At 36.7% G+C, this 18,543-nt stretch overlaps 1 protein-coding gene across 1 annotated transcript in view; it reads right to left on the reverse strand.

Moving 5' to 3' along the window:
- TRHDE (thyrotropin releasing hormone degrading enzyme) overlaps positions 1 to 18,543 on the reverse strand; it is a 423,265-nt gene that overhangs the window by 9,866 nt on the left and 394,856 nt on the right. The window contains exons 16-17 of the mRNA XM_039344457.1: positions 952 to 1,119; positions 320 to 460 (exon numbers count right to left, since the gene is read on the reverse strand). Of these exons, the coding sequence (XP_039200391.1) occupies positions 320 to 460; positions 952 to 1,119 (309 nt within the window). The remainder of the gene's footprint in view (positions 1 to 319; positions 461 to 951; positions 1,120 to 18,543) is intronic.

Here is an 18,543-nt window from a genome sequence, read left to right on the forward strand (position 1 = left end):
TCAAATTAAAATTTAATTCTATATATTGCATCAGAAAAAATAAGGAAATCTAGATTTCAGGCAAGGTGAAATTAGTATCCCATGCATGAGTAAAACTGCAGGAAGTTAGATCAAGGCCATTATTAAAGATAGTTACATGGTGTTTTATCTAAACATTTACAGCAACAAAGAAGCAAATGACTCTTGAAATACAGTACACACACAAGCAGCCTTTTTTTCAGTTTTTATGGCTATTTAACTATGTACGCCCTTAAATTATTGGTATTGTAAAGTTTAAATATATGGAAGATGAAGCATACAGTTTATTAAAACATTTTACCTTGCATTCAGTATTTTCCACTTTTCTTTAAAAAATTTCCAAGCAAGATCTCTTCCATGTGGATTTCTAGCTACATGGATTATGACATCAATTGCATCCTGATCCAGGACAACTTCTGAATTAAGAGACAGGTTAAGAAGCCTTGAATAATAGGAGAAAAGGAAAAATGTTTAGCTTTTACTAACATAAATATCTCAGCTTCATGCCATTCAACATCTTGGGATCCCTGACAGATTCTAACTGAAAGTCAGTGTTGCACTTTCAATATATGTTTGTAAAATAGAGAAAATAAAGCTAAATCTACACTCAGCAGATATTTGCTAAAAAATAAAATTAATTTATTGTAGGCTTCATGAATACTACTCAGGGGTTATATTTTTCTGAAGTAATTTTCAAGTTAATATAAACAAATGAATTGGAATAAATGCTAAGCACATACAGTATTAAAAACATTCTCATAGATCTGATTTTCAGAAGAAAATAAGTAAGAAGAAAAACTTTAAAAAGGACATACATAAGCAAAAAAATATTTAATATTTGGGACAATACTCAGACCACAAATGTTATTACTTTTACTGATACAAGACTGAGTTTGAAAAAAAAACCAGGAAATATAGATTAAATGAGCATACCTGTTTAACAAATTTCTGTCATCACTACAAGTTAAGGCTTCTAATAATATTTTCTTCTCTGATACTGCTGTAGTTGAGTGGAATTTCATCCAGATGAATTCCCATACATCTTCATCCATCAGTGAAACTCCTGTGCAGTAGACGATATCTCTTACATTTGGTGGTATTCTTCAAAGGAACATATAGAAATCACAACAATATTGTATTTCTAATATAGTTATGAGACAAAACACACAAATTATAGTTCTGTATCACTGATAATTATCCTGAAGATGAAGACAATCTATATGTTATGTTGGAGTGCCAACTCTCAAGTGTAGTGTTTTTTAAAAAAATCTTAAAATGTAGCCAAAGGAAAAGAATAAATATAGAATAATATGGAAGGAACAGATGATATGTAATTTCTAGAGTGGGAACACCCTGAATAAAATTCTCTCCTCAAACTATTATCTGTGTAAGTGAAAATTTAAAAGTCAATTTTTGTACTTTTTGTGAAACTGCTAAGCAGCCTTGACAGGATAGGAAGGAGCTATGAGAAGATTCAGATTGGTCTATGAAAAGGCAGATTTACTTTTTAAATAAACTACATTAAATACATGATGACCACAACTGAATGACCTCATTGCGTAATGTCTAAAGTAGGTGAGAAGACCAAGCAGGCTAAGCTGATAGAGCTTACCTATTATCATTTTTTCTTCCCACAGAGGGTAGGTAGAACATGTCTCTGCTACTGTGTCAGGATAAACTAGGACTACTCATTTCTCAGTTTTTGTTATGATGGAAAAGAATAACTATTAATTTACTATTAATAAATCTCTATGTTTATTAATAAAGCTATGTTTATTTCTGATTGTTGCAAGAGTTCTGGATGGCTTACAAGAATGTAGATAAACATTTACAATGCTAAATCCATTAAAAATTCTAAGGGAACATTAAAACTCAATGCCAAAAATATTAAGGCTTTAAAATTTGAAGAATGCCAAAAATAAAAAGATTTAGGGCCCATTTTGAACTATTATAAGGTTCGAAACTCCAATGACAATTTATTCCATAGAATGGGAACAAATGTTTTGATGTTAAGCAGATTTGTATCAGAACCTTCAGGATTTGACTTCATTGAGGACCAAAAGTGTGAGATGAATTATACAGAAGTAAGTGTTCTTGCAATAATTTGGCTTAAATTATGTAGAGTTTTAAAATAAATACTTTGAGCAAAGCCCAGAGATCTGTGTCAAATCTGATTTGTCAAGAATCTTGATCAGAGTTTCAAGCTTTCAGCCTGTCAAATAATGTTTAGCTGCCCATAACAATACATAAATATATTCTTGGCTGACAAAGTCTTCCTAAAAGAAATCAAGATTGCACTGTGCTTATTTCAGTGAGTGTACAAAAGGACTAGCATTGATGATGACTTGTTTGGGTAATGAAACATCTGTAAGAAAACAACCAAGGTCAGAGAGCACCAAGAATCCCCCATTTCAGTCCTGAGCTACAAATATTCTCCTTTATTAATAGAAAACACCTCACTTACAATAGATACAGCAGAGTAACTGCCTGAACATAATGGGCAGATAGAAAAATTTGAAACAAGTGGCCTCACACATAACCAGTCTGTATAACATGTTTTTATAGGTGATGACCAGCACTTTGAACTTCACTCAAAAGTCAATTGGTAGCCAATGTAGCTCCTATAGCAATAATGATACATGGTGTCATTGAGAATTCTTGTTACTGTTTGTGCCACTGCATTTTAACCAGATTTAGCTTTCAGATGGTCAATCTCATATAGAGTGCATTGCAATAGTCCAGATGCAAGATGTGAATAAAGAACCGAAGGGTCTTAAAGTTGAAGAAGAGGTACAAATGGCACACAAGATGAACTTGGAGAAGAGCTTCCTGGCCATGGCTGCCACCTGATCTTCATACAACATCATGATGTAACAATCGTCATCCTATTTAATTTTTATGAATGAACCACTATAAACTAGATCTATCTCTTTAAGATTTACTTGTCATACTTTTCAAAATGATTAAGATATATTTTGCTACATCTAGAAATAACAAAGCAATTAATCAAAATACAGAATTCTAAGTAAGCAGAGTATACTGCATACAGCAATCCTAATGAAGGGAGTGGAAACCTTAATGAAGAGGTTGTGATAGACAGGGAAAAGGAAGATACCTTTGATAAAACTTTTTAAATATGTGTGCTTGTACCTGTGTTTCCCCAAAAATAAGACCTAGTCTTATTTTATTTTATTTTATTTTTGCCTCCAAAGAGGCACCAGGTCTTATTTTCGGGGGGGGGGTGTTTTCCACTCACCTCCTGCACCGACAGCCCCACCCAGCCGGCCCACTTCTTCTGGGGTCGAAGGACTTCATTTTGCAGCTGAGAATGGAGCTCCGGCCTGCATTTCACAGTCAGAGGCCTTTCTGGAAGGTCACTGCAGCTGAGAACAGAGCTATGGATTCAATGCAGAGCTTGGTTCTTGGCTACATTGGCCTTCTGGAAAGGCGAAATGCAGGCCTGGGGATGCCGCAGAAGAAGTGGGCTGGCAAGGAGAGGCTTGGCTGCAAGGTAAGTGGATGCAGGGTGCATGGGGCAGCTCCACCCCCCCACCCCCACCTAGCTTGATTTTTAGGTGTGTGCCTCACCCCAAAACTAGGGCTTTTGGGGGTAGGGCTTATATAAGGCCCACTCCCAAAAATCAAACTAAGGCTTATTTTCGGGTTAGGTCTTACTTTTGGGGAAACACAGTATATGCATCTCTGAGCAATTTTATTAAAAATTTTAAACATGAAGTTAAAAGCTAATACAAACCAATATAAAACAAGGAAAAAGAAGAAATAAATCAAAAAGCAGCAAAAGTGCAAGAAAAGTAAAAAAAGATTAAGGAAAAATAGAAATGAAAGAAAAAAGATATAAAGTGGCTTCTACTAGTCCTCAATGAAGTTGTAAATACAAATACATTTTAATCTCAATCTCTAGAATTACATCATATTATCCTTCTTTCTGTAATCTATCCAGCCTAATCATAATAAATTACAAGTTCATTTTTCATTTTTATGCAAAAAATCTGTAAGAAGCTTTCATTTACCAATAAATGTAGATTTTTTTCCTCCAATCAAATAAGTCAATTTATCCATGTCAGTAAAATCTCTCAATTTAACCAACCAATCATCCATAGTGGGTAGTATTGAATCTTTCCACCTCTGTGTATATACTAATCTTGGTGAAGTAATCATATACTGAAAAAAAGCTTTCCTGTCTTTTTTCTGTTTATTCATTAATCCTAGAAGGAAAAATTCTGGTTTCAACTGAATATTGATCTTTAAAATCATCTGTTTCAAACTATATATTTGAATTCAACACGTTTAGCTTTTTTATATGTCCACCAAGAATGTACATGTAAAAAATATTGTTCACATTTCCAACTTACATTTAAATGTGTTCACTCATTCTAAATAATTTGTTGGGTGTCATGTACCAATTATAAGTGGATGTACAATTCTAGGCTGAAAAAGTTGAGGGATCTTCTAAGTTAATTTTTCCCATAGCAAATTTGTTGCTAGGGAAGAGAATGTTTGCCATAATTTATGTCCCCCTGGACAGCCATATGAAAATATTACTCTATATGTTTATCTGGTTGTAAATCATTATAAATACATGGAGAATTCTTTCTGAGCAGTGTGATTTAAGCATTAATGCTACTCAATTAAAGTAGTTGTTATGTTAAAATCCTCCACTTCTATTTACTTTCATTCACTTTTTAAAACTATGATGAATACTTCACAATTATTAACTTCTGAAAGCATGATTTGAAATAGTTTTATTTGAACAGTGTTGTGATTTGTTTGACCTTATTTATCTTGCTTAAGAACCATGGTAAAAAAATAAAATTTGTTTTAAATGTGGCTGCTGATTAAAAATTAAATGCATGTAGAAAATGTTTAAAAATAGATAGAATGATAATAAAATGCTCTTGCAGTGAAATCTATTTTTCCAGTGATTTATAATGCAGCTTTACAAAGTGCTAGAAATAATCTTTTGAGTTATAGTTAATTAGTACAGGCTTGTTCTTTTAAGTATTAACAAATGGAAATGCATTTATAAAATAGCTCCTTAATTATTTATCTGCTAGGCAAAAAGTGTTCTAATTTCTTTTTTTTTTTTTTATTGAAAATTTTTAACATTTTACAAAATAAATCCCCTCCCCAAACCCGCCCACCCACCCATACCCTCCCCCAGCCCCAAACCTCCCTAACCCTCCCCTGAACCTCCCAGAGTTGATTACAGGCTTATCCAAAATATTTCAAAAGAAAAAAAAGAAAAAAAACTTAAAATACATATAAAACTTAAAACACCTATAAATCCTAAACAATCCTAAATACCTTAAATTAAATGAATTATTTCTAGAAAATAATAATAGACACATTATAATATACTCTAAAAATCTTCTAATCTTACTTATAATATTATCCATCCTTCTACATAAATTTCTTCCAAGACCAATTTTAAACACTACTTTCTTTAAACATCTATAACTACAATATAAAGTCTAGCATAAATCATAAACAAATCTAAATACATTTAGTTAAACAAGTTATAGTCCCTCCAAAACACAAATTTAAACAATCAGAACTTGAAACATTAGAACAAACAAATTATAATCAATCAAAAACACAAATCTGAACATTACTTAAAACTTTAAACATTAAAAACCCCACCCAAACACTAAACACATTGTAATATACTCCAATCCTTCTAATATCATAAATATTATTATCATTTTCATAAACTCCCCCAAAACACAAATTTATACATTACTTAAAACTTAAAGAAGGAAAAAAGGAAACAAGACACCTTTATACTCATTTAAATCTTATCAGATTCCATCCAAAGTAGACAGTTTATAACAAATTCCACCCACAAAAAACACTATAACAAATTCCATCCACCATAAACACAATAGATATTCAAATCTTCATCAATAACAAGTTGCAACCACAAAAAACCCAGTCCTTATCAATCTCAATTGTCCATTTTCATTCTCCATTCATTATCATACTGATATTATTATCGTCAGCCTTGATTGTCCATTTTCGTTATAAAGCTTAAAACAAATGCTTTAGGATCTGTCCTCAAAAGCTGCTCCAAATTTTCTGAGTCTCCCAATGACTCAGAAGCCAGTACATGTGGGGATTCCTTAAGCTCCTTATTCTGTTGGTCTTTTTCTTTACAATTATATGTTGCACAGATTTTCCTCTGCCCCTTCTTCTCAACTTGTTGACGCCCCTCAGGCTGAAATTTCCCCTTTTTCATCTCAAGTGAGCCTTCCATCCTTGAAGATTGCTCCAAAGGATTTATGGGTCTTGCTTCTCCCACAGAATCAGCAATCACTAGGTGTGAAATTTCATTACTCTTCTTCAGTTGCTGCTTTTCTTTACAGTTTTGTGCTACACAGGTTGTCTCCTGCTCCTCAATCTGAACATGTTGAGATCTCTTAAACAGGGGTTGCCCAATTTTAGAGTCTTCAAACTGTAATTCTACATCCATTTCTTCCAAAGTCTTGAACTTAATAGATGGAGATGAACATACCCCCAATACTGAAGTATAAAAATCTTTTGCTTGAGAAACAGTATTAAGTCTGTAACATATTCCCAGGTAATTCACCACCATTCCAATCGGAACATCCCATCTAAACGAAATTCGTCTCATTTTAAGTTCATTTGCTAAAAAGGCAAACTCCTTTCTTCTTCTTAAAATTTTAGATGGGATCTCCTTTAAAATTATAACATCTTGTGAAGCAATTTGAAATCTCTTCTTATAAAAAGCTTGTATAATTTCATTGCGTAAAGATTTCTTCCCAAAGTAAATTACCACATCTCTTGGCAAATTCTTTTGTACTGCCACCGCAGAATTAACTCTAAATAGTTTTTCAATTTCACTAAGTATTCCTTCTTTTTCTTTATTCAAAATTACAGCAAAGTCCTTTGCAACCATCTCTTTCAGATCTTCTTGCAAGGACTCTTCCAAGCCCCTAATTCTTAAGGCGTATTCCATTTGACCATATTGAAGCATAAGAATCTCGTTTTCCATTTCTTTTTCCATACTTTCAATTTTCCCCTCCATTAATTCCACTTTTTCAGCTACTTCTTCCACATGGGAATTCAACTTTTCAAGAACAGAAGCAACTCCTTTTAGAGCCAAAACTATGTCTTGCCTCAAAATCTTATTATTTTCTTCCAAAATCTTTTTCATTTCTGCCCTAATTTGAATTGTAAAATTTTCCATCATTTGTTGCATATCCTTCACAGTTGTTGGCTGAGCCACAGAAGATTTAGGAACTGTGAAATTCACTGGACGCTTTGGAGCCATCTTTAAAAAAAAACTTTACTCCTTCTTAAAAATTACAAAAATTCCTTCAAAAGAAAATCATAACTCCCTCAAAGAAAAATCTTTAAAATAATAAGAAAAATAAAAGAATAAAAAAAAAGGGAGTTAGAAAAGAAGAAAAAAAAATAAAAAAAAATTAAGATATACAAAATAAAAAAAAAAAAAAAGAAAAAGGGGAAGGAAAAAACCAGAATGCCTGCCCTTTAAAAATACAAGAGACAAAACCACAAATCAAACCAAAACAAAAAGTTAAAGTATACACTCCAATCATTAAAGTAGGAAAAAAAAGGGGGGGGGAAACCAAAATGCCTGCCTTTTAAAAATAATGCCTGCCCTTTACAAAAAGCAAAACAAAAAATACAAAAGACAAAGCAACAAATCAAACCAAAACAATAATAATACTTCTAAAATCCATCATTAAAAAGAAAAAAAAGGAGAAAGTAAAAAAAAAGCCGATCGCCACTCTAGCTTCCCAAAAAAACGCTAGAAGATCTCCCGATCGCCATTTGCTTTCTCTTTCAACAGAAAAGCAAATAGTAGAAAAAAAGGACTATAAACAAAACAATAAACCTTTGGATTTAAAATAAAATCAAAGAAGGCGAAAAATAAATCAATAAAAGAAATTAGAATATACACTCCAATCGTTAAAGTGAAAAAAAGAAGGGGGGGGGAAACCAAAATGCCTGCCTTTTAAAAATACAAAAAGCAAAAACAAAAAATCAGACCAGAACAATAATGTTTAGAAAATTAAACAACAAAAATTCCTTAAAAAGAAGAAAGAAAAAAGAGAGAAGGTAAAAAAGCCGATCGCCATTCTAACTTTCCGAAAAAAAAAAAAAACGCTAGAAAGTCTGCCGATCGCCATTTTACTTTCCCTTTCAGCAAAAAGCAAAAAATAAAAAGAAAGACTATAACAAAAGAATAAACCTTTAAATTTAAAATACCTATAAAGTCAAGGAAAGCAAAAAAATAAATCCTCTAAACAACTCTGTCCGCTTCTTAAAAAAAACTCACTAGATCATTTTAAACGCGGAGGTGGCTGCGAGGGCTTGTTTTGTCCCAAGGACAAAAGCAGCTGGGAAGCGGAGACAGTCTGAACTCCGTGGGAGCACTCTATCACCCCCAAAAAAGGAAAATTGGGGGTACATAAGAGGCTCTACCACTATTCAGACTACCCTCTGCCCCCCCCCTTTGCCCGGGAGGGGGATTTTGAACCGCTGAACAGCTGATGTCTGCTGTTCATAGCGGTTCATTACACTTACCCAGGAGGACGGCTAGAAAGTAGCCGCCATCGCCCAACGCAGATCCACCGGAAGTCCGTTCTAATTTCTTAAAATGTAATTAGATGCAGTTTAGGCTGTTCTATGCTTTATTGATGTGCTTCAAACTCTTTATGGAAACCTTTAAGAAAGAAAATTAATCAGATGTCCAGTTCATTTTAAGAGTATAATTCAAGCTTATTTTTCTTGGTGTCCCTAATAGCAGAATTGTTTCATATACTGTAATGCTCTTATACAAATGGTTATGGTTATTATGGTTGATTTTAGAGTAAGAGGTTAATGTAATTTATATCTGTATCTCTACTAAAGAAAACTGAAGTTATTCTCTCTCCTTCCCCCCCTTCTTTTTCCATTTCTTTGCACTCCTGAGTTTGCTTTTTACCTTTTGCTTTTAACCTTTCTTTTCCCTAACCTCTCCATTCATTGTGTATGTGTGTGTGTGTACGTATATATATGTGATGATATCCATAAAAATACAACTCCTGGGCATAATCATAAATAAAAATAAATAATATGCAACCTACAGGAGGATCTAAGTAAGAAAATACTTTACTAAACCTACCAAGCTTTCGTTGGGAACTCCCAACATCGTCAGGGCTAAAAGCCAGTTAACAAAGATGATTTAAGTAGGTTTAGCTGACATTTGAACTCGGCTCTTAGACTGTGTCACCGGCCCCGGCCAGTCAATTTGTATTCCAGATGTTTCTTTAGTATTCGTATTGCGTTCCCTTCTGTCATTCTTCCGGATCTTCTTACCTGCTCCTTCATTATCAATACTTAGATTTGTCAACACTTTTATATCCTCCTCCCTTCCAATGATATTTACTCCCATTGCATCTTTCTTTCTACTGCGGGACTCGGGGGCATTTAATTTCCCCTTAATGTTATTATACGTCTCACTAGAGCTCCAGGTACTTTTCCCCACCCCCTTTAAATGTGGATCGATGTTTACTCTCTGTTCTGTATTCTCCTTGCTCTCTTCCTTGCCCATACAGGTAGTGCTTATGCGAGCGCTATGCACTTGGGCACTTGTGCTCCCATCCCGCCTAATGTTCTCTGTGTTAACCATCTTCCGTTGTTCTGTTTGCCGATGATCACTACTCCTGTCCAGGGCGGGCTTCTCACGCTTGCCTTGGGAGGGATCCAGCTGAGAACACCCTTCGTCCATGGTTTTTCGTCCGTCTACGAGGTGAGGGGAAAAGATACTTCCCCCCCTTTGCTATGCAAACGAGTTGTCATTCCGCATTTCCTCCCCCCTCCTCCGTATTGGGCACCCCTCTTTGTTGTCATGAACAATATCGAATTCTGGAATCTCATCACTGGATCTTCCGGATTCCCTATTATCACCACCATCGTTCTCCTTCCACCTTAGGGGTGGGGGTCTACTGGCATGCTGCTGGGAAATGTATAAGTCATCTGTCTGGCGGGCTCTCCACCCTCTATCTTCCGGAGGGAGATCAGCTGTCAATCAGCATCCACGTGTATCCAACGGTGGCAGGCTCCTCAGCTGTTTGTCGGAGTAAAGCTGCTGTTGGCTGGATGCCGAGAAGGTGTCCGTGAAGCGTTGGGGGTCAATTAGAGTCTCATGTGTCTGTTCGAGATGGAAATTGGATGCAGCACTATGTCCTCGATCTTGTAAGCATCGGCCAGGTTGTCCATAGCAAGTGGGATGATGATTCGAATCCTACTTCCTCAATGCTTGTTGTGCCGGGCATAGATCAACGTGACAGTTAACCAAGTCTTTATTTGAGAACCAAGCCTCCTTCAATAGCTGGCCTCCCTTCGTGGCATCACTAGACACAATTTGTGTATTGTCAAAGTCAAACTGGTGGCCATGTTGTGCCATATGCATCCATATTTGGGAATGTTGCTCGCCCCGTCTTATGGCTAACCTATGCTCATGTAAGCAAGTTCCTAGCTGTTTAGCTGTTTCACCCACACAATTGCTTTGGCAATTTTTGCAATCGATTTTATAAATTACCGCCGATTTTTCCATAACGGGAAGTGGGTCCTTGGGGTGCATGACTTTGGATCGTAGTGTCTGATTGGGTTTGTGAGCCACCTCTATCCCATGGGGGGCAAGCAGTCTGGCTGTTGCTTCCAAGATGTTGTTAATATAAGGCAGAGAGATGCATGTCTTTTGTAGTAACGGTTCATCTCTCTGCCGGTTGCCTCAGAAATGGGGTGTCATTTTATAAATCTCACTGGATACCCATTTTGCTGACAAATATGGAAGAGATGTTTCTTTTCTTCCTTTTTAAACTCATCTGTGCTGCAGTGGGAGTCCATGCGCTTAAATAATGCTCTAATGCAGCTAACTTTATGGGACACTGGGTGGTTACTCCTGTAGTGGAGGATTCTGTCCGTGTGGGTGGATTTATGGTATACTTTTGTATGTAACGATCCATCCGGCTGACAGTGGATTGATACATCCAAAAAGGCCCAAAAATCTTTTTTCTCTTCCTCCACCGTGAATTTTATGTCGGAGTAGATTAAATTCAGTATTCCCACAAAGGTAGCTACATGTTGTTTTTTAACAACAGCGAATGTGTCATCCATGTCCCGAACCCAAATTTTGTGCTCTAGTTGTTGGAGAACTGCTTCCGCTATAATGCTAGAGATAGGGGAGCCCATGGGTGTCCCTTTGACCTGTTTGAAAATGGTACCCTGGAAGGTGAAATAGGTTGTAAGGCATATTTCCACAAGCTTCATGAGGTCTTCTGCCTGCAGGGAGTCCTGATGATGGCCCCCTTCCGTGTTCATCAACTGGTCTCTTAGGACTGAGATGGCTAAGTCCTGAGGGATGGAGGTGAAGAGAGAGGTAACATCAAATGATACCATCATCTCATCATCCTCCACCTTGAGGGTCTTTATCTTATTCAGGAACTCTTCTGCAGACTTGACCGTCATGGGGCTGTCATCCACAAAGTGGCAGATGTGAGTACTGAGCCACTTCGCTAACCCCGAGGTAGGTGTACCTCTGAATGAAACAATTTTGGTGAAGGGGGGTGCCTTCCTTGTGGATTTTTGGCAGCCCATAAAACCTACCAAGCACCATATCACAAGGGCGGATTTTCTTCAGGGTATCATCTCCGATCTTTCTGCTACGTTTAAAGTTATCTAGCAGTTTGTTGATTTTATTCCTAAGTGTCACTGAGGGATCTTTCCCAATCACTCTATAAGCTGTTCTATCATTGAGGAGCTCTAGTGCCTTAGTTGTATATAGCGTCTTATCCATGACAACAGTCACTCTCCCTTTATCTGCAGGGAGTATAATGATAGTATCATCTCTTTTGAGTTGTCCTAGGGCTTTAATTTCTTCCCTGGACAATGTATGGTAATGCCTATGGCTTGTGAGTAATCCAGTGACTTGTTGTCTTATAGAGCTCCTAACATCCTCATCTGTCCCCATGTAATGCATAGCGGGCTCTAACGCTGCTATGAAATCTAAAGCATTGGCGTCCATAAGGTTATGACCTGTATCACGCTGCAGCAGGGTGAGTTGTGGGTGGGTTAACACTCTAGAAGAAAGATTACAGACCAATCCATCCGTAAAATTATTATGTTTCAACTCACGTAAGGTATCCATCTTGTGTCAGAGGCGTGTCGCTGTTTCCTGGCTCGTCCTCTTCGCCACCATCTTAATGTGGTGGTCCAATGCCTGGAAATGGTATTCTGACAGGGTTGAACTGCATTGTCTTTGATGGTCCTGAGCCCACTTTTTAAAGGCTTCTACGCGCCTGTGCTGATCGTTAATAAGGGCACGTACCATCCAACGTTGAAATTGATGGAGGGCTTGTTAGCATTCAATAGAGTCGACTGCGGGTTTCCTTCTTAATGATTTGGGTGGCAAGTTCTCCTGGATGCAGGTGTGTAGAAATGCCATTTTGCGGTAGCTCGCCGAAATACGGTGTGTCAGCCTCTCCCATCTTCTGGCCACAAGCAATACTGCTCTATCATAATAATTGATGATATCCATAAAAGTACGACTCTTAGGCATAATTATAAATAAAAACAAATAATATGCAATCACCAGGAGGATCTAAGTAAGAAAATACTTTACTAAAACCACCAAGCTTTCATTGGGAACTCCCAACATCGTCAGGACTAAAAGCCAGTTAACAAAGATAATTTAAGTAGGTTTAGCTGATATTTGCACTCGGCTCTTAGACCGCGTCACCGGCCCCGGCCGATCAATTTGTATTCCAGATGTTTCTTTAGTATTCGTATTGCATTCCCTTCTGTCATTCTTCTGGATCTTCTTACCTGCTCCTTCATTATCAATACTTAGATTTGTCAACACCCTTATATCCTCCTCCCTTCCAATGATATTTACTCCCATTGCATCTTTCTTTCTACTGCGGAACTCGGGGGCATTTAATTTTCTCTTAATGTTATTATACGTCTCACTAGAGCTCCAGGTACTTTTTCCCACCCCCTTTAAATGTGGATCGATATTTACTCTCTGTTCTGTATTCTCCTTGCTCTCTTCCTTGCCCATACGGGTAGTGCTTATGCGAGCGCTACGCACTTGGGCACTTGTGCTCCCATTCCCCCGTAACATTCTCTGTGTTAACCATCTTCCGTTGTTCTGTTTGCCGATGATCACTACTCCTGTCCAGGGCGGGCTTCTCACGCTTGCCTTCAGAGGGATCCAGCTGAGAAAACCCTTCGTCCATGGTTTTTTGCCCGTCTATGAGGTGAGGGGAAAAGATACTTTCCCCCCCCCCTTTGCTATGCGAACGAGTCGTCATTCTGCATTTCCTCCCCCCCCCGTATTGGGCACCCCTCTTTGTTGTTATGAACAGTATCAAATTCTGGAATCTCATCACTGGATCTTCCAGATTCCCTATTATCACCACCGTCATTCTCCTTCCACCTTAGGGGTGGGGGGTCTACCGGGATGCTGCTGGCAAATGTACAAATCATCCATCCAGCGGGTTCTCCCCCCTCTATCTTCCGGAGGGAGATCAGCTGTCAATGAGCGTCCACGTTTATCCAACGGTGGCAGGCTCCTCAGCTGTTCATCAGAGTAAAGCTGCTGTTGGCTGGATGCCGAGAAGGTGTCAGTGAAGTGTTGGGGGTCAATTAGAATCTCATGTGTCTATTTTAGATGGAAATCGGATGTTTTCCTCCTCACCTCATAGACGGGCAAACAACCATGGACGAAGGGTGTTCTCAGCTGGATCCCTCCCAAGGCGAGCGTGAGAAGCCCGCCCTGGACAGGAGTAGTGATCATTGGCAAATAGAACAATGGAAGACGGTTAACACAGAGAACGTTAGGGGGGATGGGAGCAGAAGTGCCCAAGTGCGTAGCGCTTGCATAAGCAAGCGGAGGAGCCGAGGTGGCGTAGCAGTTAGAGTGCAGTACTGCAGGCCACTTTAGCTGACTGTGTTCAGTAGGTCAGCGGTTCAAATCTCACCGGCTCAAGGTTGACTCAGCCTTCCATCCTTCCGGGGTAGGTAAAATGAGGACCCAGATTGTTGGGGGCAATGTAAATATATATATACATTGCTTACTGGTGTACACCGCTTAGAGAGTGCCTGCACTTAAAGCGGTATATAAGTCTCATAAATAAATAAATAAATAAATTATCCGTATGGGCAAGGAAGAGAGCAAGGAGAATACAGAACAGAGAGTAAATATCAATCCACATTTAAAGGGGGTGGGAAAAAGTATCTAGAGCTCTAGTGAGACATATAATAACATTAAGGGAAAATTAAATGCCCCTGAGACCCGCAATAGAAAGAAAGAGGTAATGGGAGTAAATATCATTGGAAGGGAGGAGGATATAAGGGTGTTGACAAATCTAAGTATTGATAATGAAGAAGCAGGTAAGAAGATCCGGAAGAATGACAGAAGGAAACGCAATACAAATACTAAAGAAATATCTGGGATACAAATTGACTGGCCGGGGCCGGTGATGCGGTCTAAGAGCCGAGTGCAAATGTCAGCTAAACCTACTTAAATCATCTTTGTTAACTGGCTTTTAGCTCTGACGATGTTGGGAGTTCCCAACAAAAGCTTGGTGGTTTTAGTAAAGTATTTTCTTACTTAGATCCTCCTGGTGGTCGCGTATTATTTATTTTTATGTATATATATGTGTATTTATGTATTATGTATGACTTTGACAACCAGAATTTTATCACTGTATTAGGATGCCATATTGAGGATTTAGAATAGGTATAAAAAAGTAAGGCTGACTCCCCAAATTCATTTATGGTTGTCACCACACAAAGCTTTTTTTAGAAGAGAAATGATATTTACATTAGGTAGTTGATAATTTGTTGACTTCTACTAATTTGTTGACTTATTTTGAAGGAGAACCTAAATTGAAATCAAGAGAAGAATTGGAAGGTTATAGTTGTCCTGCTACCACTTTTAACTGTCTGGTCACTTCCTAAGTTTCTTTCTTTGATCGTTAAGCCACTGGGAGCTCTTCTTTCTCCTATCTGATCATTCCTTAGGCAGCATCTCTTTCCCTCATCCCCTAAGGCAGGGGTGTCAAACTCATAACATCATGTGATGTGTCACGACGTATTGTGACTTTTTTTGCCATTGCCGGGAATGGGGTGGGCGCTGTTTCACTGTGATGCATCCAGCCCACGGGCCAGCAGTTTAACACCCCTGCCCTAAGGTCATCCACAGATTCCATTATAGTATTCTTACTAAGACAAAAATCAATGAAATTATCAATGGTAATTTGTTGAAATGACAGTAAAATCAATCTTAGAATATAGGTAATCCTTGAGTTATGATCATTAGTTCAACAACCATTTGAGGTTACACGGTGCTGAAGGAGGGGATTTATGACCAGTTTTTGAACTTCAATTTGACTTTCTGATAGGTGGTTTTGAGGGAATGGAAGGAAATGTTTGGGAAGCACTGATTTAGACCATCAAGTACAATAGCCTGCTCTATGCAGAAGTCCAAATCAAAATTTCTGTGACAGGTGGCAGTCCAGAATTTACCTGGATACATTCCGTGATAGGAGCAATCTTGTGATTTGATTCTACTTTCAAGCTGGGTTTTTTTTGTGGGGGGATGCTGATACAGACTTAAATGATACCATAACTAAATGAAATAATGATTTCAATAATGAAAGAAAGAATATTCCTTTAGATGTGATTGAAAATACTTCATCCCTCTTCAAATTTTTTCTCAGTACCTCCTTATAATACTACATTTGTATTTGGGAGACGTTGCAATTATTGTGTGCTTTAAAAAAATTATTTATTGTGCTTTATAAACTAGAATAAGGATTAAATGAATTTACCTTTAGATGGAACTTTGCAAAAACTAGTGGATTTTAAAACAGCTTTTTTTCAGAACAGATGCACTGCAAAGGTCAAAGAAGTTCAATGAAATTGTAACAATATTCAATACAATTTGTATTTGGATGCTTGGATCTACTTCTACACCTCCTGCAAATATCAAATTAATATGTAAAAAAGATTACTTGAATTATATACTATGTTTTTCCATTTCCTTATATGTGATTTTTTTTGTTTTAACATTGTACAGCTATCGTGATACACATAGGAGGAAAAGTAATATGCTGCAATGATTACAAATGTCTATTACAACTTTGTCCACAGAATAATTATTGAACTGGTTCTATTGAAACTTTATTCATGAACACAATCCCATTGTTATACATATTACACAATTGTAAAATAATCTATAAACAGAAAAAGCCTTCTTTGCTTATCTGAATTACATGGAATACAACCTTTCCCAGAACCCTGGGGAGAATAATAGAGGCAATCTATGCTATACAAACAAAATTACAAAAAAAATCATATGAAAAGACCAAAGATCATGCAACTGAACTCCTGTATTTATAAAGAAGTACTAAAATATATTTTGTACGAAACAATATTTAATTTACTTACCTTGCATATATTGATAGCAATGTTGATGAACTTGAGGGAAAGACTTTTCCACTATTGTCAGTGGATAATTCTTTGCACAAGACCATATCGCATCCTACGCGTTCTTATATTTCCAAAAAAAAGTTATAGAGAAGTATATAGTTACTGTTTTCCTTTTTGGACCATTATCTTTGTGTCCTTATCTTGTTCATTTGTGTTCTGCCATATGGATACATCCTTATAGTATCCTTTGTCTCTCTTTCTATTCAATCACCAGGAAGTTTTATTTTTTGCTTCCATTACCATAAACATTTGTGACAGCAAATAGGTGCAGTCTCAGCCATTGTTTTATCTCATCACATTTATTTAACTTTTCTTGTAGATTTAGTTATAGTGGCTTGTGTTATATGAACTGTATGGTAAAAGGCTATATAGTATTTTTTACTATTGCCTCTACATTCCAATTTGTTACATGGTATTAATAAATAGGTGGAATATTATTTGTGTGTTGGGATGATGGATTAAAGTTGTTTCTGAGTCCTTAGGGTTAGATCATGAATCCTCAGAAGAAATATGTATTAACGGCCAATAGGGAATACACTATTAGCTTGTGAGACCAAACTGAACATTAGAATTGGTAGAGGCCGGATGTACAAATGTCTCCATCGTTGATAACCACTCTGGAATTTTTAGGTATATTTTAGTTTTAATTTTTTCCCCATACTGTTAACAAGACACTTCTTATATAATGATTTTGAAAATACTTATGGGCTCTATTTTTCCCATACCATAAGAAAGCGTGCCACCCCAATTGTAAATCATGTCTCTAAGCATTATCCATTCTTTCATCCATGTTAAAACAGATGCTTGATAATACAACGCCCATTCAAGCAACCCAAATCCTCCATTTTCCTTAGCGTCTTGTAGTGTTTTCATCTTTTCTAGCTTTCTTCCCCTGCCAAACAAAGTTCAAAATTAATGAGTTTAAATCTTGAAGAATTTTTTCTCAAGTTTTATGAATGAATTCAACTAAGTATTTTTTCAGTCTCTCTGCCATTATTGAAGTAAAAAAATTATAATCCACATTAAGAAATTGCTCTATAGTTCTTAATATACCTCATGTCTGAGTCTTCTTTTGGAATTAAAGTAATATTTGCTTCTATCCATGTATTTGGAAGCTTAGCCTCTAACAAGAGTCCATTAAAAATGTCTTTCAGTGGTTCGCTTAATATGTCTTGTAAATTTTTATAAAACTCTGCCGGGAGCCCATCTGGGCCTGGTGTTTTCCAATTTTTTGTCGTTTTATAGCCTCTGATATCTCCATCATTGTTATTCTTTCTTCTAACATAGTTTTAAATGTCTCTGGAATTTTTGGCAGTTTACTTTCTTCTAGGTATTGAGCAGTTCTCTCTCTTGAAATCTCCTCTTTATCATACAATTCCCTATAGTATTCCTTAATTATCTTTTTTATTTCTTCATTTTTGAATGTAAACAACCTTTCCCATCTACTAAGTTATGTATTATTTCCTTCTCTTTCTGTTTTTTAAGTTTATAAGCTAACCATCTTCCTGGTTTATTGGCATTTTGAAAAAAGTTTTGTTTTGCTCTCTTTATCTGTTCTCCAGTTTTTCTGAGTCCAACAGATTTAGCTTGTGTTTTATTATTTCCATTTCTCTTTTCAAAGTCTTTTTCTGTGGGTTTTTTTGTAGTTCTATTTCTAACTTTCCAAATTTTGCTTTTAGTAATGAATATTGCTGTCTTCTCTGTTTATTTTTCTTTGCCATATATGTTATACCTATGCCTCTAAAGTACACTTTGGCTGTATCTCATAGGTTTTGTAAAGATGTGTCTTCCTCTTCATTTTCTTTAAAGAAGAATTCCATTTCTTTTTTTGCTAACTATAAATTCTTTGTCTTTTAGTATAGATTGGTTTAAAGTCCATCTTGGTTTTTTCTGTATTCCTTTCCATGTCACCTTTAGTGGATTATGGTCTGCCCATGTACCTATTTCTATCTCAATTTCCTGTGTATCCATCCTCAA

The sequence above is a fragment of the Crotalus tigris genome, unplaced genomic scaffold (genome assembly GCF_016545835.1).
Source record: "Crotalus tigris isolate CLP2741 ecotype Arizona unplaced genomic scaffold, ASM1654583v1 scf7180000017916.3911339, whole genome shotgun sequence".
Classification (NCBI taxonomy): Eukaryota; Metazoa; Chordata; class Lepidosauria; order Squamata; family Viperidae; genus Crotalus; species Crotalus tigris.